At 42.4% G+C, this 22711-nt stretch overlaps 1 protein-coding gene across 1 annotated transcript; it reads right to left on the bottom strand.

The window, feature by feature from the left end:
• Positions 1 to 312: 312 nt before the first annotated feature.
• On the bottom strand, positions 313 to 13254 carry LOC120995337. Its single transcript, XM_040424465.1, has 2 exons — positions 13113 to 13254; positions 313 to 2794 (listed from the first exon to the last, which is right to left on the bottom strand). Exon 2 carries the CDS (start codon positions 2787 to 2789, stop codon positions 567 to 569), a length of 2223 nt encoding a protein of 740 aa, XP_040280399.1. The 5' UTR covers positions 2790 to 2794; positions 13113 to 13254; the 3' UTR covers positions 313 to 566.
• Between the last annotated feature and the right edge of the window lie 9457 nt (positions 13255 to 22711).

The following is a 22711-nucleotide window of genomic DNA, read 5'->3' on the forward strand; positions in this document are numbered from 1 at the left end:
TTTGCAGACAGTATCTTTTTGCGGAATTTAAAGCACTCGGATAATAAGTCTTCTTTTCACATCCGCATGTCTATGCCACAAAAAGATAGAATATGTCCTATACTTGGTCACAGATTTAGACCACGGACCCACTGACACAAATGGGCCCACAAAAAAATAAAAATGCGGATGCAACATGGACTGCGTCCGTATTTTGCGGATTTGCAATTTTCAGACTGCAAAACAGATATGGTTGTGTGCATTGGGCCTTAGAATGACACGAAAAAATAAAATAAAATTATAAATTGGCATGAAAACATGCTATATTTTTAATATAAGTTTATTAATATATATATAAAAAAAAAAAGTCAAGTTACTCAGATGTACTTTTTATAAAAAAAAATAGAAATAAGACCCTAATGCTGTATATTCAACCCATCAAATGTAAGTGCTTTGCTTTGTTTAAATTTTTTATTCTAAAACCAAAACATTTTTTTGGTCTTCTAAAAACAGTCACAGTGGCAATATGGAAACCAGTGTTGATATTAGAAAGATCTTCAAAGCCTCAGTCAGCATCCTCGACCTTCTCAGTACCTTATTCTCCTTTTAGGTTCCCGATTAATATCCCGATGTTTAGGGGCCATCTTGATAAGCTCTGACATTATTGGAAACAGAAAATCTTGGGTTGAAGGCTTATATAATGCGCCAATAATCTTTTGTCTCTGAGCTTTGAAACGCGTTTTTCCTAGCGAATAGATCTCTGAAGCCGTTCGGGCCTGTTGCTGGACAAGGTGTACATTGTGGTTGTGATATAGTGCGGCTAGTTGTGTGCGTGCGGTTATGCCATCCGTTACGAGGTGTTTCTTCTTGGATCGATATTTCCGAATGGCACTGCGGAAGACATCAAACTCCCTGGCATGAGAGAAATAGGACATTTGCTGTAGGTCTTTTTTTAGGTTCCGGTCCAACACAGCTTCTATTAGTTCATTGTGAACTATGGTATCTTGCTCAAGCCATTTCTTTGGACCAAACTTAGAGGTAACCACTGGTTCATGGCTACAGCAACTGTAAGTGTCGCTCCCTTCCCATGAATGTTTGTTAACAATGTGGAATAAGATGGAGTTCCATTTCTCAATTAGAAGAGAACGGTCCTCATTGCACGTACTTGCACTCCACCACAGGTGCTCCCTAACGGCAGTGACCCACTTGGCTAGTTCTTCACAATCTTGTTTTCTACTAACCTTGATCAATTTGTTGCCAATGGATTTAGACAGTTGCCAGATATCATACTGATGTATAATCGATGGAAAGTGTGCCTTCATCATTTTACGAAGGCTTAGTTTTCTTTCCGTGCATACAATTTTTATGTTTAACTGCTTTTTAGCAAGATTCCTTAGAGCCTGCTTGCAAGCTTCTGTTTTTAGACCAAAATAAGAAGTTCCAGCAGAAAGTTGTTCAATGTGGAAAGATACAACCCTCTTGCTGTTGATGTCAATCAGCGTATAGATGCCATGCTTTGTCAAGTGCCCCAGACGATCGCACTGGCCATCCCCAGCCAGGCAAAGTGGACTTTTCTTCAGGTTGTCTATGATCGCAGTTTGTTCTAAATTCCACTGGGAACTGATAGTAGGAAAGAGATGGTAAACTTGATTTTTTAGGTGTGTTGCCTTATCTATACATAGAAGTCCCAAAATATAGAAAAGGTGTCTGACCTTCACAAAGGTTAATCCACTGAACAGAATAGCAGACGACACTAAGAGATTGCCCACCGGTATTCCTCCAGTTCGCGGTTGGCTTTCCCACAGTTTATAGCTGTGATTACCACAAGAAACATGAACAGTTATTAAAGTACCATTTACTTCTTTCCAAATTTTAACAATCGGTCGATCACAGCCTTGCTCTCCTCTGCATGGAATTGACAGGATTAGTTCATCTAGACAGCTTTCAAAAACGAGAAATTTGCGGTCTTTTACGGGATCTCTGCATATGGAGTGCGTCTCTTCTGTGCGGAGTTTTAGATCGAGTCTATCAGTATGTGTTACTTCCATTTTTGAGGGCTCATTACGGGGAGCTAAAGGAAGCTGAAAAGTGGACTCAAATTCATGTTGTGGGCTGCCCCCGCTGCTTTTACTCTCATTATCACTGTCAAAACTGTCATCACTGTCCGTTATTGTCCCAATCAACTGATGTTTAGCAGAAGAGCTAAGGAGAGACAAGGACTTTAATTTCTTTTCAGAAAGTCGCCTACACTGGATTTTTTTGTGGTATTTTTTAATCTTTGTTTCAGTTGACATGGTTCTCTTTCCCCATTTTGGATCAGTTTGCGTTGAGCGCAGTTTTCTTCCCATAGGTTCAGTTACTATACCTTTGTCTTCTGTCTTTGGCTTTTCTTCAAAGACATGCCCACACGTGGGGCAAATCTCTCCATGAGTAAACTGGTACTCCATAAATGAATCATGTTCGTCATCAAGTCTTTTCCGCTTGCCTGATGGTAAGAGGATGCAAGTTTCATTTGAGGTTGTCGGGAGATCAAAGATAGTTGGTATAGCATCTTTACGCAAACATTTGCGGAAACCATCAGACTGTGTGTAGCAATATTCTCTGAAGTGTTTAGAGCACATTCTGTATGTGTCATATTTTTTTCCTTCAATAATTTTGTCTGTAAAGGCTTCAATATCCCCAAAGTCTTGCCCTGTCTCTATAAGCCATCTTTTTATCATCTCCCTCTCTTTTGGGAATACATGCAAAATGACCCCTTCCTCTTTTCTCCTTCCTCCGGAAAAACAGCCCTGTACAACACAAGAAGGCATCGTACCTGTGAAGAAATAAAAAATAAAAAAAACACATGAATTAGCGGTATATACATTTACACTTTTTTGTACAAAACGATCATTAATAATAAAAAAAAAATCATTGACAATAGATCGTTCCCTGTCGGCTACAATATTGGAGGCACAAAGGCCAGATTTACGAACGTGTTTGTGCCTTGAATCTATCTCAAGAGAATGGCTTTCTCTAATTTTTTCACTCTTGAAAAGGGGTGGGACTTCACTGTAAAGGGGCGAGGTCTAAGATGCGACATTATACCAAAGAAAGCCAACCAATAGTTGGTATAGCATTAGACAAAAGGTGTCTCATCCAGCCCGACCCCCTGTGATTGGTCTGGTGCACATCCAGACAGGCCAAGTTTACATCATTTCTAAGATTGGTAAATCTGCCCCAAGTCTTTCTGCGTTTTTTGTACAAGCAGCAGGATGTATGCGATTTATAGCAATAATTATTGGAGCCAAGCCTTGGCCTCAATTCTTATTTAGATCCAAGTTTACCTCTTGATTTTAATGTCAGTCACATAATATTTTCTTATATGTCCTTCATAAGGCATTATTTAATTAAAAGTAGTGCTAGTTAATATGGAGATTCTTCACCATGGGTACAAAAAAAAAAGAATCCTATTTTCTCATTTGAGGGACCACACTGCGTTTTAGCCCTCTGTTGGGCTCTCCAATTTGTGTACTTTTTAATACTTGAAAACAAGATTGATCCATTCACTTCAATGAGGCAAAGAGGATTTATCTTTGTACTCCATTTGATCTGGTTTCTGTTTCGTTTCAGTCTTTTTTGTTGTAAGGAGTGGCATGGTAGACTGTGCCATCTAGTCCAGCAAAAAAACAAAACACGGAAACGGAAGCAGGTCAATCTGAGTACAAAAATGAATCCTTTGTATTCCTTTTTCCTTACTGAAGTGCATGGATCCATCCAGTTTTCAAGTACTGGAATGTATATACCCCGACAGACAGGCGGGGGGGCCTAAAAGATAGCGTGCCTAAAAGGTGGAGCAGAGTTTAGTCAGCCTTGAAGCACCAAAATACTCATGGACACAACCATATTTCTGTCCACATCTGATCTGTATTTTTTGCAGATTGGTTTTGGACCCATTCATTTCAACAGGGCCGCAAAAAGTTTACAGCATAATGCAAGCCATCCGCATCATTTGTCCATTCCTCATCCCTGTAAAAAAGATAGAACATGTCTCATTCTTGCCCATTTTGCAAACAAGAATAGGACACTTCTACAGGAGTTTGGAAAAAAATTCTGGCATGCAGTCGGCCTTGAAACCACAAAACACCTCCAGTCATGTGCATGAGGCCTAAGGGTGGTGTCAGACACAGGTTTTTGTGGCATTTTGTTGAGCCAAAGCCAGAAATGTGCTTAAAGGAAACAAGAAACAAAGACATCTACTTCTTCCAGCTGGATCCTCCTCTGGATTGGACTCAAAAACGGCATGAAAAGCTACCACAAAAACCTGTGTGACACCACCCCAAGGGGTCATTGGAGGTAGTCATGTGGTGCCCTGTCAGCCAACCAGAATAAGAACCCATCCTTGTACCTCACTTTCAGGAGTGCACACACTCTTGGATATAGTCCCACTTAGTTGTACTAGTAATTACAGCAGTGACCTTCCCTCTCCCTTCAAGCAGCCATAGCAGAGTCCCTGCAGTTACAACCAGTAATCACAGAAGTCCTACCAAGCATTGTCTATGTACATCCAGTATTTGGATTTTCCCCCAAATATGGGGTAACTGGAGACTACCGGTTGTCCCGGCCTCACAATAGAATCATAGCTGAACAACAAAGAATGCTCCAGCACTGTCGTACAAAAAAACTGGATTCTATGTACGGTTTTATGTACGGCAGTGCTGGAGCATTCTTTGTTTTTCAACTGAAGTCAGTCTCACTGTTTGCAAAGCCCCTGGTGAAGGCGTTTGCCTTTTTTGTGCAAAAGAATTATAGGTTTGACTTTATAATTCTGTGCCTTCTTTCAACCTTCCCAACTATGTAAGACTATACAATTAATTGACTGTAAAGTATGTACAATGTGTGTAAATGTATGAGCAGGCTCACAAACTGAGCCCACTCCATACATGGTGGGTACCGGCTATATAATACAGTTGGCACCCGGCAGCAATGACCAGAGAAGGTGAACAGAGAGGATTCTGATCCCAATCATTTAACCCCGTGGTCCATCACACCCTCTGCATTTGAGCTGTTAGAAAGAGGGGGCTCACTCTTCCCATCTAAGCCCCCAGTGCGAAATCATGGGCTCCCATCTTTTGCTACGACATCCTCCCGGTCCTGCCATAGTAAACTGCCTGTTAAGCAGTAAGTGCAGCAGGGCTTGACAGGCAGCCAGTAAAAAAAAAAATAATTAATAGTAATAATAATTACTTCAATAGTATTCTATTGCAGTCTATGGTACATCAGAGGATCACATATTTAAGCCCCCTATGGGACTAGATTACAGGAAAAAAAAAAAAATATATTACATATTAACCCCTTAAGGACTCAGCCCTATTTCACCTTAAGGACTTGGCCATTTTTTGCAAATCTGACCAGTGTCACTTTAAGTGCTGATAACTTTAAAACGCTTTGACTTATCCAGGCCATTCTGAGATTGTTTTTTCGTCACATATTGTACTTCATGACACTGGTAAAATGAAGTAAAAAAAATTAATTTATAAAAAAAAAAAATACCAAATTTACCCCAAATTTGTAAAAAATGGCAAATTTCCAAGTTTCAATTTCTCTACTTCTATAATACCTCCAAAAATAGTTATTACTTTACATTCCCCATATGTCTACTTCATGTTTGGATCATTTTGGGAATGATATTTTATTTTTTGGGGATGTTACAAGGCTTAGAAGTTTAGAAGCAAATCTTGAAATTTTTCAGAAATTTTCAAAAACCCAATTTCAATGATTTGAGCAGGCACCTTGTTCCGATCAGGCGGTGGTGATCGGAACACATGACGTACCGGTACGTCATGAGTCCTTAAGGACTCGGGAACCATGCCGTACCGATACCGATTAGAAACCGTGCCGTACCGATTAGAAAGGCAAGCTATTTTAGGGTGTTTTTTCAGTTCCTAGGATATTGGGACATCATTATCTGGACACAGAGACAAAACCGGTGTAGTAACAGCTTTGGCTCTGTCAGATATAGTCTCCCAGAACTGGGTTGAGGAATGGCAGAGGACATCTCGCACTTGCATCAGGGCGAGATAATTGGTTAATAAGTGGTCTTTCCATTTAGAGTTTTTCCACATGTCAAAAGTATATTTAGTGATGGCATTATATGTTTGTAATTTGGCGTATTTTGGAGATTGGTCCAAGAAGACTAAAGAGTGAAGCGGGAGGTTTAACATATTGTCTTCTGTAATTAGATCCAGCCGATTTGGGTAAGGTCTTAGCCATTCTAGGCATCTAAGTGCAATTACTGCTTTATGATAGGTATATAGGTCCGGAATACCTAGCCCCCCATTTGTAGGGTGTTGCACCAGAAGAGTAAGAGGTAATCTAGATCTCTTACCACCCCAGAGGAATTTTGATAAGATTCCCTGTAATTTTACAAAATAAGCCTTTGGGATTGGGATAGGAATTGCTTGCAAAAAGTAAAGAACAGTGGGCAGCAATATTGTTTTAAATCAGTGTCCTTCGACCAAACCATGATATAAATGAACCTAATAGGTCTTCTAATCTTTTTGGTAATGGTTGGAAGTTATCTCGAAATAAATTCGAGAAGTCTGGGGTCAGTGTTATCCCTAGGAATACTATAGACTCAGTGGTCCATTGGAAAGGGGTTGTTTCTTTCATAGTAGCCATAAATTTCTTCCCTAGGGTCACATTCAGGACTGTGGATTTAGAGAAGTTTACTGAAAAATTAGATAGGGAGTGATATGTCTGAAGAGTAGACATAATTGCTGGAAAGGCTTGGGCTGGATTGGTGATCTTTTCCAGATTTTAAGGTAGATTGCTGAGGTAATCTTTTTCCTACTAGCCTTCAATGTATTAATAACTTTGCCCGAGAGCCCCTTGCTTCTCAAGACCTCGCTCTCAGGATCCAGGCTGACAGCTTGACAAGACTGGGATTCTGATGAAGAATTGGACCCTGTGACAGAATGTCCCTTTGTAATGGTATTTTCAAAGGTTCCTCCAGAGCCAATTCCTTTAAGATGGAGAAGCAGCTTTTTTTTGGGCCAGTAGTATCACTGTTACTGGGTCAGTTAGTATTTTCTGCAGGACTCAAGGGATTAGAGTCCATGGAGGAAAAGCGTATGCTAGATCCAATGTCCATTTTACTGAAAAGGCGTCTACTGCCCACAGCTTTTCTCTGGGATTTAAAGAACAGGAATTTCTTACTTTTGCATTTGTCTTTGAGGCGAACATGTCTATTTGCGGAATACCCCATTTCCCAGAAATCTTCTGAAAGATACCTTGGTTTAATGACCATTCCCCCGAGTCTAATGTTCTTCTGCTCAGGTAATCTGCCTCTATGTTTTCTGATCCCTTGTGATGGATTGCTGCAATGGAAAGGACGTTCTTTTCTGCCCAAAAAAATTTTTTTCCGCTAGCAGTCTCAAGCTCGGAGATCTTGTGCCTCCTTGATGTTTTAAATAGGAGACAGTCGTGGTATTGTCCGAAAATATTTTTAGATGTTTTTTGCGTAACATGACTTGAGATACTTTTAGGCCTCTTTCACACGGGCGTTGAGGGAAAATGTGCGGGTACGTTGCGGGAGCACGCGCGATTTTTCCGCGCGAGTGCAAAACATTGTAATGCGTTTTGCACTCGCGTGAGAAAAATCGCGCATGTTTGGTACCCAAACGCGAACTTTTTCACACAAGTTCGGGCTTGGAATTGGTGTTCTGTAGATTTTCTGTAGGGAAAATGATAGCATTCTGAATACAGAATGCATAGTAAAATAGCGCTGGAGGGGTTAAAAAATTTAAAATAAAAATGTAACTCACCTTAATCCACTTGATCGCGGAGCCGGCATCTCCTTCCGTCTTCATCTTAGCTGTGTGGAGCAACAGAACCTGTGGTGACGTCACTCCAGTCATCACATGATCTTTTACCATGGTGATGGACCATGTGATGACCGGAGTGACGTCACCACAGGTTCTGTTGCCCCACACAGCTAAGATGAAGACAGAAGGAGATGCCGGCTCCGCGATCAAGTGGATTAAGGCGAGTTACATTTTTATTTTTTTAACCCCTCCAGCGCTATTTTACTATGCATTCTGTATTCAGAATGCTATTATTTTCCCTTATAACCATGTTATAAGGGGAAATAATAATGATCGGGTCTCCTAGCAACCGTGCATGAAAATCGCACCGCATCCGCACTTGCTTGCGATTTTCACGCAACCCCATTCACTTCTATGGGGCCTGCGTTGCGTGAAAAACGCAGAATATAGAGCATGCTGCGATTTTCACGCAACGCACAAGTGATGCGTGAAAATCACCGCTCATGTGCACAGCCCCATAGAAATTAATGGGTCGGTATTCAGTGCGGGTGCAATGCGTTCAACTCACGCATCCGCGCGGAATACTCGCCCGTGTGAAAGGGGCCTTAGGGTTTTCCAGACTGCTCGTAGTTCTCTGTAGTTTGAGGATCTGTTTCTTACTTAGTCTGACCACTTTCCCTGCCAGCTTGAGGAGGCCACTTTTGCTCCCCATCCAGAACCGCTTGCAACAGCCATGATCTTTATTTCTGGCACTGTTAGCCAGGCTACTCCTTTTGATAGATTCGCCCTTTCCTTCCACCAGTTTAAATCTAACTTTAGACTCTTTCACTCCCTATAAAAAGAAGAGCAACCAGGTATCAAATTTTACCAGAAAAGCATGAAGATAAATGCAGATTTGTTTTTTCCCCGCAGGGGAACTTACAGCAGGAGCAGCCGAAAGTGGGTCTGCACTTTCCATATGGCTTCCAACTTCTCCAGGAGCAGGAATCAGTGGAGAGAAAAGTGGACCGAATCGCCTGCTCTCCTACTCCAAGAGCGGCGTCCGCGTTCCCCATGTGCCCCCTGGCTCCGCCCCCTCCGGCAATGCCGGGAACGGAGAGCTGACTGCGGCTCACGCCTTCAATCGGCGTGCAGCGTCCAGCTCTTTTCCTCTGGTCTGCTTCCTCACAAAAGGGAAGGAAGACCATGCGGCAAGGAGTGAGAACAGGCACCCCGCTCACAACTCCTGTATTTTCCTCTGCCCAGCTTTAGCCGCCGCAGGAGGGCAGGAAGGAATGGAAGAAAGGTACCTGAATAAAATAAAAACTCTTGACCTCCCACACGGGAGGTCTCTCTGTGAGGTGCCCGGAAGGGACAGGAAAACACTGGATGGGTGAGAGTGGGTGGGGGCTTTTAAACTCTCCGTGTGTTCCTGCCCCTACAGAGGTCGATCTCATGTGTAGCTGTCATGGTGGATGAAATGGAAAATATAGCTCCCCTGCAAGAAACAAGCTCTCATGCAGTTCTGTAGATGAAAAAATAAGTTATGGGTGTCGAACATGGAAATGCAACAAAAAATTTATTTTTAAAAGTTTTAAAAAAAAACTACGTACATTTGGTATCACTTATTAAACTGACTTGAGGAATAAGAATGTCACTTTTAGCAAACATTGAATGCTTTAAAATTAGAACCCAAAAAACAAATGGTGGAATGGTGAAATGTTCCCCAATTTCGTCCCCACAAAGAATTTCTTTTCTGTTTTCCAATGCAAAAGATGGTAAATTAAAAGCCATTACAAAATAAAACCTGTCCCAGAAGAAACAAGTCACACTGCTATGTAAATGGAAAAGCAGTAATAAAGGTCTGTGTCCTGAAAGGGTTAAAGGGGTTATCCCATCATAATGATCACTGTTAAATCTGTTAATGATTTGACAGTGATCATTTTTGTAAATATACTTTATTAACAAATTCCCACCGATTAGGAGAAAAATTCATCCCCACTTACCTTATTGTTGTGACTCGGTCTCCCCTGGTTACGACCACCGCTCTTCCGCAACATCCCGATGGTCGCGCTTGCCCAGAAGACTTCTTCTTTTCTCCCGGCCGGGCCACTCGCTGTCCTGAACGCGCACGCTGCCGCGCATGCGCGACGGTGACTTCTTCCCGGCCAGAATAGTACAGAGCTGCGAACGCGCACGCCGGCTCTGTACTATACTGGCCAGAAATAAGTCACATTGCGCATGCGCGGCAGCGTGCGCGTTCAGTCCAGCGCGCGGCCCGGCCGGGAGAAGACTTCAATCAAGATGAAGCCCGCCCCCAGCCAGAATCCAGGAAGTGAACGCGCGGTGGCAGCAGGTAAGTATGAAACTGCTAAGTGGGATAACCCCTTTAATATATGTAATGTATGTTTACTGACCCAAAGATTGCTGAGACCTCATGATCATTTCTTCTGCTTGTGGTAAACCCACTGTCACCTGCCACTGTCTGGGATTTAAAGGGGTTTTCCAGGAGTTTAATATTGATAGATATCGGTGGGTGTCTAACATCCCCGCCGATCAGCTGTTTGGTCAGAAAACCCTGCAAATCCGCAGCATTTCTTTGTGACGATTTCATTGTACTGCAGAGGCCAAATGTTGCATGGACCCCCAGTTAGATCCCCCAAAAGGGCCTAAGCACAACGTGTTGCCATGGCAACTGTAGCACCCAGCATGTAGTATGCCTTATGTCAGGTAGGGCAGGAGGTTGCAGTTGGAGGCACACTCTACTGGTGCACACCAATTTGTCTGGCATTTCTGTGTAAACTTTCTTTCCTCACAAAGTTCATGAAAAGCATATGAAAATGGCGAACGTGGCGTTACCACTCCGCTTTTCAAGTTGTTCCCATTTCCTAAAGCCTGCATTAGGCAGATCAGCAAGCGATTGTCAGGAGGGAAGTGTTCCCTGCCGGCAACCGCTTACTAGCTAGCGGAAGAGACCGCTGCTATTACATGCATCGATCTCCTCCGCAGCATGGAGCGACCGCTTACTGTCTAGTTAGCTGGATTAGACAAGCGCTCATTTTTAAGCAAGCATTAAAAATCAGAATTGCCCGATGAACAAGCGTTTGCGCGTTCATCGGCGGCAGTATTATATGAACACTCCTTAGTGACGATCAGCCGAAATATCAACCAGTGTAATACTGCCTTAAGGCCACGTAGGACGGAATTTTACATTGACATTTCAGCCTGTGCAAAGGGCGACAGTCACAGTGGAAATGTCCTGCATAAATTGACTGAAAATCCGCTGCAGATTTCTTATACCGCCCATGGGTACTATTTGTATACCGTATTTTGCAGACTATAAAACGCACCTAGGATCTTGATGAGGAAAGTAAAAAATATTTTTCGTCAGACCTCAGAGCAGACACTCAATCCTCATCAGACCTCAGATAAGACCCTAAAAATCAGACTGTCTACCCCCATCAGCCTCAGATCAGATGTAAAAAATAAAATAAACTTGCCTCGCATGCTCACTCACCGCACCCTGGTCTTCTAGCTCGCGCTTCACAGCATCAGGTGGTAGTGAGTGCTTACGTCCTGGCACCGTACGCTGTCAGGACATAGTGCAGAGCGGGGAAGAAGACCAGGGAGGGTAAGTAGGGCCAGTGCAGCACTCTCACCGCTCCCCCCCCCGCGCATGCGACAACTGATTCCATAATGGAAGCGGCCTTTAGTATTCAGACTATAAGACGCACTGCCACTTTTCCCTCTTTTTTTTTTTTTTATTATTTTTTGGGGGATGGGGGGGGTACAGTAAATCTCCACTTTACTGCTACTGCAAAAAGCTATGAATTTTCCACATGTAATTCCTCTGTGGAAAATCCCCAGCATTTACACCACTAGTGCCCGTACCATAAGGGTACCTGCACATGGTACAGAATCCACAGCGTAAGGGTTCATGCAGGCGAATGTCCACAATGCACAGTCACCGGCCCCAAAAAAATGTGGATCATGGGCCTAATACTGACCCTCATCAGCAGGCTTAGGGCTCATGCACACAAACGTATTTTCTTTCTGTCAGTCCCGTCTTTTGTTTTTTTTGCAGACCATTTAATCTCCATGTGCGTTTCGTTTCCGTATGTCCGTTCCGCAAAAAGAATAGAACATATCCAATTATTGTCTTCATCACGGACAAGGATAGGACTGTTCTATTAGGGGCCGGCTGTTCTGTTCCGCAAAATACGGAATGCACACGGCCGTCATTTGTATTTTTTGCGGACTGCAAAATACCTACGGCCGTGTGCGTGATGCCTTATGTGGATCACGCAAGCGTTCTTCTTTTCACTGTTCTGCACCATTACAGAAGTACAAAAATAATGGGAATGTCAGATCCAACACATAACTGAAACTACCGTCCTCACAGACATACCGTACGGCTCATGCACACAACCGTATGTATTTCGCAGTCTGCAAAACATACGGATGACACCTGTGTGACATCCGTATTGTATCCGTTTTTTATTTTATTTTGCGGATCTGTTGTAACAATGACTAAATGGACAAGAATAGGACATGTTCTATTTTTTTGCGGAATGGACTTCTGAACATACGGAAACGGAATGCACACGGTGTCATTTCCGTTTTTTTGCGGCCCCATTGCAATAAAATGTTCCGCATATGGGCAGCAAAAAACAAACATATCCTAAAAATAGAACATGTCCTATTCTTGTCTGTTTTGCAGACAAGGCCAGGCATTGTTACAATGGATCCGCAAAAAAAACTGATGCAATTGGGATGTCATCTGTTTTTGGTTTTTTTTGCGGACCACAAAATACATACAGTCGTGTGCATGAGCCCTTAGTGGGATCTGATTTTCATTAGGGAGTCGAATGCAGCATAAGGTGCACTTTTGCCCATATTTTGACACCAGCATGCGGACGCTACTTCATACTTTCTTTAGTGCCATGTAATACACTGGTACTATATGGGCATGAGGCAAAAAAAACAAAAAATGCAAACATACATAAGTATGAAAAGGGATGTGGCAATAATAAATATATATGTAGTGTGTGTGTGTTTATAATATATATATATATATATATATACACACATATATACACACACACACACACACACATTATATATTACACAAAGGGCACCAAGCAGATGGCAGTGTTGTACAGCACACACCTAACACTGCTACATGACTAGTAGCAGCACAGCCCGGATTTCCACCCATGTGACCCATTGTAGCAGGCTTTCCCCCTCGCTCCCATACACACAGGCGTCCAGGAGGGGACATGGTGTGTCCGCCTTCCTCACACGAGTTTACAAACAATGTGCCGGATTACATGTGATCAGAAAACTTACTGGAAGCCGAAGGTCCGACAGGATAAGGTTTGCGTGCACCACCGAGAATGGCGGGAGAAAGACTTTGTGCTGTCGCGTCAATGGCGTATCGCACGAGAGCCCAGAAAGCAGAGGAGGGGGCCCAGTCAAAAAGAGCGGAAGAGGAGGCAGCAGGAAGAAGGGGGAAGGGAGCCAGTGTCTGCTGCAGGAAGCAGGAAGTGAGGGGACGTCCGTATGCAGGGACACACCGCCTTGTATACGGACTCTGCGCAGAAACGTACATAATGGCCTTATGTGTGAAAAGTGGTGCGCGGAAACGTGTCATGGACGTCCATAAGACGGGCTCAGGGGACTTTCCACCCTGCAGAAAGCTGCTTCTTGTGGACACTGACGCTTCTTTGTCAGTACAGTTTTAATGCATGAGGCCAATGTTTAGCACAATGTCATAAGCCCCTGTGATGTCTCCTTCCTTCACACAGGGTTTTTTTGTATATTTTATAAATATAAATAAAAAAAAAATCAGGTTTTCCAGGATTTGGATATTGATAGCCTGCCTTTAGGTAGAAGATTGGTGGGGGTCTGACGCCTTGCACTCCCACTGATCTACTGTTTTGGGCGGTGGCTGCTGGTGGAAGCTGCCTGTGGTACCCTGGCATGGCCACTACATAGCAGACAGGACCCGTCCACCGTATAGTTTCCAGCTGCGGCACTACAGTTGATTGGTGGGGGTGTCAGACACCCACAGACCTGATATTGATTAGGATAGGCCATCAATATCGAAGTATTGGAACACCTCTTTAAATCCACCAGAAAAAAAAAAAATGAAGGTACAGGTTTTGACACAGTTTTAGCAACATATGGCAGCAAACGGTAAAAAATGCATATGTGATTCTGATAAAAATTAAAGAGATCGAAACTGTACATAAGATGCCACAAGTATGTATTTCATTTACTGCAATAAAAATGGGAAAAATAATGTGGGGCAGATTTACTAACCCCATGGACATGCACCTTGTCGGGTAAGGTCCAAAAAGTGTCTGACACACATAAATTCAAAAAGTATGTATGATTCAGCAAATTAGAGGTATTCTGGTTATACAGATATCTACAGCCACCACTGTGAGGAAGTCAGGTTGTTTCTGAATACAGATATATATATATATATATATATACACACAACCACCACTAGGGGGAGCTCAGGAGCGTGCTGCATACAGATATATACAACCACCTCTAAGTGGAGTGCAGGAGCTTACTGCATAAAGATATATTCCATCACTAGGGGGAGCTCATGAGCGTATTGTATACAGGTATATACAACCACCACTAGGGGAAGTTCTGTAGCAGACTGCATCCAGATATATACAGCCACCACTAGGGGGAGCTCAGGAGCACACTGCATACAGATATATATACAACCACCTCTAGAGGGAGCGCAGGACAATACTGCATAAAGATACATACCACCACTAGGGAGAGCTCAGGAGTGTACTGCATACAGATATATACAACCACCACGAGGAGGAGCACAGAAGCTTATTGCATACATATATATTCAACCACCACTAGGGGGAGCACAGGAGCTTACTGCATAAAAATATATACCACCACCACTAAGGGAGCTCAGGGGCATACTGCATACAGTTATATACAACCACCACTAGAGGGAGTGCAGGAGCCTATTACGTACAGATATATGCAACCACCACTATGGGGAACTCAGGAGCTTATTGCATGCAGATATATACAGCCACCACTAGGTGGAGCTCAGGAGCGTACTGCATACCGATATATAAAGCCACCATTTGGGGAAGCACAGGAGTGTACTGTACACAGATATATACAGCCACCACTACGGGGAGCATAGGAGCTTATTGCATACAGATATATACAGCCACCACTAGGCAGAGCTCACGAGTGTACTGCATACAGATGTATACAGCCACCATTAGCGGAAGCTCTGGAGCTTATTGCATACAGATATATATAGTCACTACTAGGGGGAGTTCAGGAGCGTACTGCATACAGATATATACAGCCACCACTAGAGGGAGCTCAGGAGTGTACTGTATACAGATATGTACAACCACCACTATGGGGAGCTCTGGAGCTTATTGCATATAAATATATGCAGTCACCACTAGGGGAGCTCAGGAGCCTATTGCTTACAGATATATACAGCCACCACTAGAGGGAGCTCTGGCACTTATTGCATACAAATATATGCAGTCACCACTATGGGAATCTCTGGAGCCTATTGCATACAGATATATACAGCCACCACTAGGGAAGCTCAGTAGCTTATTGCATACAGATATATACAGCCACCACTAAGGAAGGCAAAAAAACACAAACAAACAATAGGAAAAAGAGACACTTAACTCCGAAGTATGCGGACGAGCAGGGACTCAGAGGGAAACCAACACCAGCTCTTCCACAGCAAAAGTAGCTTTCAACTGCATAGCATCATGTGTGAGGTCAGACTAAATAGAGGAGTAGGAATTACCACTTAAGCTACACCTGAGACCAGAGGTGTGGTCATCATACCCAGCAACAACACAGAAGAGTGAAACCAGAGAGGGTGTCAGCTCACCTCACGTGCAGCCAGTCTCCCCTGTCCCAGTAGAGACCGTGACAGTCCCCCCCCCCCCCCCCCCTTTTTCTACAGATGGGCTCGGTGAAAGGCTTTCACCAGACGACTAGCATTAACGTCGGCCGCTGGAACCCACATTCTCTCCTCTGGTCCGTAACCCATCCAGTGAACGAGATACTGGAGGGATCTATGGAAAATTCGGGAGTCAACTATCCTTGAGATCTGAAATTCCAGATTACCGTCCACCATGACAGGAGCAGGAGGCAAGGAGGACGGTTCAAGACATCTTTTCAACAATGACTTATGGAAAACATTATGAATCTTCAAAGCCTGAGGAAGTTCAAGATGAAAGGATACTGGGTATGGCAGTGATCTTATATGGACCAATAAATCTTGGACCCAACTTCCAAGAAGGTACTTTCAACTTAATGTTTCTTGTGGACAGCCACACAGAATCACCCACTCTCAGGTCCGGACCATTCATACGTCTCTTGTCAGCCATACGTTTATATTTGTTGCTCATTTTTTTCAGATTATTTTGAATTTTCCGCCAAATAGATGATAAAGAAGAGGAAAATCGTTCCTCTTCAGGTATACCAGAAGTCTCCGTACCAGAAAATGTGCCAAATTGCGGGTGGAACCCATATGCCCCAAAAACGGCAACTTATCAGTAGACTCCTGGTACAGAAATGAGGACTGGTTCTCCGAGACAAAACATCTCAAATAAGTCTCCAGATTCTGATTAGTGCGTTCAGTCTGTCCGTTCGACAGGCCGGTGAAAGGCCGAAGAAAAGGACAATTGTACCCCCAGACGAGTACAGAACGCCTTCCAGAATTTGGAAACAAACTGAGTCCCCCTATCAGACACCACATCAGATGGAATACCATGTAATTTCACGATGTTGTCGACAAACACTTGTGCAAGAGTCTTAGCATTAGGTAAACCAGGCAATGCTATAAAGTGCGCCATCTTACTAAAGCGATCAACAACCACCAAAATCACAGTTTTCCCTGAAGAATTAGGTAAATCTGTGATAAAATCCATGGATAAATGAGTCCAAGGTCAGGATGGGCAACGGAAGTAAAGATCCGGAAGGCCCTGTGTGTGTCACCTTCGTACGTGCACAAGTACTACAAGCTGACACAGAGTTCTCAACACACTTGCTCAATCCCGACCACCAGAATCTACGAGAGATGAGATCAACAGTGGATCGGTTCCTAGGATTACCTGTGAGAACCGTACAGTGATGTTCCTCAAACACTTTGTGACATAATTCAGAAGGAACAAACAACTTCCCTGGAGGACAAGAATCTGGAGGATCACAGACCATAATCCGACTGAGCTCACGGAAGTCCAGTCATGGCCTAAGAGTTCCGTCTTTCTTCTTTACAAAGAAAAACCCTGCCGCCACTGGGGACGTGGAAGGTCTAATATGTCCCTTAGCCAAACTCTCTGCAATATACCCTCGCATGGCCGCTCTTTCGTGTTCAGAAGGGTTATATAGCCTAAATTTGGGCAACTTTGCTCTGGGAATAAGATTGATAGGACAATCATATTCCCGATGTGGGGGTAACCCCTGGCAACCACTCTCAGAGAATACATCCTAAAAATCAGAAATAAAGGAGGGAACAGCCTTAGTGGTCAAGACAGAAAGTGATGTATTAAGGCAGTTGTCCATGCAATAATCACTCCAATCAAGAATCTGTCTTGCTTGCCAGTCAATGGTAGTATTATGTTTGCTCAACCATGGCAAACCCAGAACCAACGGAGCAGGCAGACCCTCCAGCACAAAACACGAAATGGATTCCTGATGAAAATCACCCACTCTTAAACGGATGTCTTGCCCCATCTGTGACAAACATTTCTGAGTAAGTGGTGAGGAGTCTATTGCAAACACCGAAATATTTTTCTCTAATACACTTGTTGTCAACCCATACCTACGGACGAACTGACCATCGACTAGATTAACCCCTGCCCCACTGTCAATGAACACCTCAATTCCCACAGTTTTGGACTCTAGCGCCACCTCGGCAGACAGGAGAAATCGGGTACTACCAGTAAATGACAAAAGTAAGTTGTCTGTCTCCCCACCCACACCACCAAGAGTAAGATGGAAATTAGACGTTTTCTTTCTTTTGTTTTCACCTTGACGCTGAACGTAAGGACAAATATTGACAAAATGTCCCCTTTTTCCACATAAAAAACATAGTCTCTTCTTATGACTAACACTCTTGCAAGCAGGTTCAGGGGTAGCTCTCTATCTGCATAGGTTCTTCACCAGGCATAAACTCAGGAGTCTCTCCACCCAGAGTGTCAGAGGAAGTCGCCACATTATATGATAGTTCGTCCTGAGAGTGAGGGACCTTAGATCTCTCAGGCGTCTATCTATACGTACAGCAAGGGACATAGCCACTTCCAATGATTCAGGATTTTTGTGAAAAGCCAACGCGGGTCACGACCGCTAACCCAGCAGCAGTCGTGTCGCACCAGATGGAGGGGAAGGGGGACCCTTATCTACGGATGGGAAATAGAATGGCCACCCCTGACTAACCCTAAGCTGGCACCTGTCTGCCCTGATACCCTAGACGGGGTGTGAACCCGTGCGGCGAGCAGGATGCCTAAACCCTCAGTCGCCCTAACAAGACTGGACTGGGGAAAGGCCGATGGGAGCGCTAGTCACCATCACTCACGTCTAGGAAAAAAACAGGGGAAGACAGCAACAAACAAAAAACAGCAGAGATAGACTTATCCAGTCACGAGCAGAGAAGGCGATCCCAAACACGACAGTCCACGCCGGACAAGAGCTCCACAGCAACACCATCAAACGATCTCCTTCCAAGGTCAGAGTAGCACTGGAAGTAAGGACTATATCTGGCAATGACTGCAAGTGAAACTGAAACTAATATAGTAGCTGGAAGTGGCAGACAGGACTCACCTGAGAAGGATGCCTACAAACTCCCAGTCAGGACAAAAAGGTTCACAAGGCAAAACCCAGATGACATACCCTGAACCACGGAGCAAACTCACAAGCTATCGCGAGTAGCAAGTCGCTGCGACCTTCTCCTCCCAGACCTGTCTGGATCAGTCACAGTCGTGACAACGCGTCCTGTAGTCTCTCGGATAATCCCTGGCAAAATTGGCTACGGAGAGCTGGATCATTCCACTCCATATCCGTAGCCCATCTCCTAAATTCAGAGCAATAGATCTCTGCAGAACGCTCTCCCTGCCGTAAACCACGTAACTTGGTCTCGGCCAGGGAGATCCAAACCGGGTCATCGTAAATAAGACCTAGAGCTCTGAAAAATTCATCTACTGACCGGAGGGACAGTGATCCGGTCGGTAGAGAAAAAGCCCAGGACTGAGCGTCCCCTTTAAGCAACAAAATGATAATACCAACTCTTTGACTCTCATCCCCAGATAAGAGCAGATGTAACTTAAAGTACAATTTACACGACTCTCTGAATCGAATGAAATTATTGCTTCCCCCCAAAAATCGGTCCAGAAGTGCAACCTTAGGTTCAGCACAGTAATATATAAATGTATAGTGGGCACTCAATATCTGGTACTGCACATTGGGTACAACATATTTATTATAATAGCAAGTTAATCTATTCACAATATTATCAATCAATTACATACATTTAAAAATATCATTATTCCCAATTGTTATGTATGACAATATAAATCAATATCTACAATTAATAAAACTTAGATAAAAATTCCTGGAGGTTTTAGAAAAAATTCATGAAGGTGGTTATTAGTTGATTAAAATATCACATATTATTCACATATTATTCATTATTCCATAGGCTTCATAAAATCCATAAAATCCCTTTAAGATCTTCCACGTTAAGAAAATGCAATTGATAGGATATAGTTGGTAAAGTGCAATTAATGCAGTGCACTTGTTAAATGTTCATCAACAGTATTTTGATATCTAGCTCGGTAAGTGGTCTCACTTGTATAGCTGATTATTATCGGATATTACTTCTAGTTAGGGGTTAGTTACATGCAGTTCATTATTCACTTACTGCTTGATGTTCAGCTTGTCTCTATATCTGACTGTAGTGGCGTCCCACTACTAGTCAGTTCACTCACCCCTCTTCTTATACACCGTAAAATATATTTACTTGCGCTCCCACTCTGGGATGTTGCTGCGTTGTTCTCAGGTCTCCTGTCGGTCTCTGTTCAGCGTCCCACGTGTTGATGGCGTATCACGTGATCGGAGCGTCAGAGTGTCAAAGCGTTCCACGTGACCTGGACTTGGTGTAGTTGTATTAATTCAAGTTCCGGAGGCGGTACCAACCTCCGTACATACGATTTTCCGGCAATATTCCTGTTGGTTTTTCGCAATAGTCTTTTGCTAATTGCAATGCTGTAAGACGTCTTATCAGTATAAGGATCTCATCCACTCCTTCTATACGCGTTTCGAGGTTGCGTACCTCTTCCTCAGTAGCTGGTTTTTGAGATCCTCATTTCTTACTTATATACCCTTATAAGTCCCACCTTTTCCTCTAATTAAGGTTCCTCACAAAATCTGGTCAGGAACTCCTAGAATGTGAATAATATATCCTCCTTTAGCTGTGTTTTTCTCCCATATTTCAGTACGGTTTTCATACGAAAAATTCTCAAACGAAAAATCATATATATAGCTATATCATACGAAAAAAAATTCATGCAGTTAGAATTCATATACTTAAAATCCCCTAAAATTATCGTACGAATTTAATATCATAGTTTTCGTACGAATTTTATTAAACGAGTTATTAGTTATGTGTCATACTTATAAAATATGTGTCTAAAATTGACGATAAAATTTACAATAAAATTATAACTTATTGCCTATTCACCAATTTCTCTATGACTTTGGTTATTTTCTGTTTAAATTCTTTTCTGTTTTCGTATTTTCTGTTTTCTCCTCTACTCCGATTATATTCTTATTGTAATTATATTCTTAGTGTATGGGGGTGATGTTTTTAAATGTATGTGATTGATTGATAATATTGTGAATAGATTAACTTGTTATTATAATAAATATGTTGTACCCAATGTGCAGTACCAGATATTGAGTGCCCACTATACATTTATATATTACCAATTCTCAATTGTGGTTGGGGTGAACCACAGCATAGTGAGAGCACCTGTCTGTGATAACAGGAGGGGTGAGCCGCTATCTACATAAATTATCAAGTGGTTTTTTCACCCATTAGTTGAGCTCCTCTCCCTGTTAATCATGGATATCTGGAGCTTCATAGAGGGTCAAAAACAAAGAATAGATAATTATTCATTTGAAGATACCGGTACAATAGAAGGTACATTAGATAGACCTGTGACGGAGGTCTTTAGAGAACTTGAGTCCCTCCTGACAAAACAACTAAAACAAAGGTGGGAAATTAAGTCCCTGAATCGCCATTTAGAACAAGGAATTATACCAAGAGGACTCAAGCTATCTAAGACCCCAGCACAGGATCTATGTAATGACATGTTTGATAAGGAATGGGAGGATCTCCTGAAATCGCAGTCCACAGCACTTATACAACTAATTGTTAAAAGGAGAATGTCAATACTGGAAGAAGTCTCAGGTAAAATAGAAGCACTAAGGTAAACCTTAGATAAATTCCCAAAAAATGAGACATTTAAGAATTGGCATTAAAGAATATGTAAACAATTAGGGATAGTGGAACAAGATATTATATAAAAAAAGAGTAGGAAAATACAAAATTTAGTGAAAAATGATAAACAAAGTGATAGTCAATATATAAAGGAAGATCGAGTACAGATTAATAAAACCCCCAAGCCAAGAGAAAAAGAAACAAATGAAGAAAGACCAACACAATATAACATCCAAACTACGAACAGATACGAAACATTAAGTAATCCTCTTTTTTTAGATCGTACACCCCCACACCACAGGATATGTACGAGATCCTCCCGACAATCACCACAGGACCAATATCACATAACACCAATCACGGGCCATCACTACAATTTGATATACAAAGAGGAGATACAGAAAAAGAATCAGGATCAACATTTTCAGAAAACATATCAAACAAGGAATCAGTACCCATCTTACACCAACAAGGAGACACATGTAGGAAATCATCACAAGCACCAGCACAATCAGAATGTAGAAAAAAGACGACACGACGAGGAAAGGGAAGGAAGGGAAAGAGCAAATCACAGAAGACACTAACAGAGGAAAATAACTCTGTAATTAATTTAAGTTCTAACACATTCACAACAGCACAATATGCACTATTAAATAAAGGTTTAAAATTTGCACCTACAGCACAGTTAAGTAAATTCGACACTTACATAGGCATTGAGAAGTTCGTACGAAAATTGTGTTTAAAAAAATATTTTCTTAGGAACCCCATGATACCAAAAGGGGAGAAACAGGGGATATATGTACATACGGATCTTAAGTTAAAAAGTAAAATGTACCCAAGACATGAAATGGGACAGGATATAATTACATAAAAAAAAAACGTGGAAGCCGATAGAAGGAAAATCAAAGGAGAGTCTAGAAGATTCAATAATCTGAAGCCACACGACATACAGGCAATCAAACAATTACAACAGAATGACAATGTAACTATCCGTCCTGCTGATAAAGGAGGAGATATAGTCATTTTAGATACATGTAAATATGACAATGAATGTAAGAGACAACTGGGACATATAGGAAATTATTAAAAGATCCAATTAAGGAATTCAGTGAATCATTGGGAGTATATGTAGAGGAGGGATGCAAAAAAGGACTGCTGAATGAACAAGAATCTAAATTTATTATGGGAACGCCAAAACGCATGCCCGTCTTCTATATTATACCAAAAGTGCATAAAGACCCACTGGACCCTCCAGGGAGGCCCATTATTTCTGGTATAGGATCCTACAATTCAAACTTGTCCCAATATTTGGACAGATTATTACAGCCAGTAGTAAGGAAAACATTTTCCAATATCAGGGACACTACTCAAATTGTGCAGAGCATCGAGAGTTTAAAGTATGATCCCAATTGGA

The sequence above is a fragment of the Bufo bufo genome, chromosome 3, assembly GCF_905171765.1.
Source record: "Bufo bufo chromosome 3, aBufBuf1.1, whole genome shotgun sequence".
NCBI classification, from domain to species: Eukaryota; Metazoa; Chordata; class Amphibia; order Anura; family Bufonidae; genus Bufo; species Bufo bufo.

What these genes read in the sequence shown, in the direction of transcription:
- LOC120995337 (XM_040424465.1), bottom strand. Translation starts at nt 2,789, where the DNA reads ATGCCTTCTTGTGTTGTACAGGGCTGTTTTTCCGGAGGAAGGAGAAAA.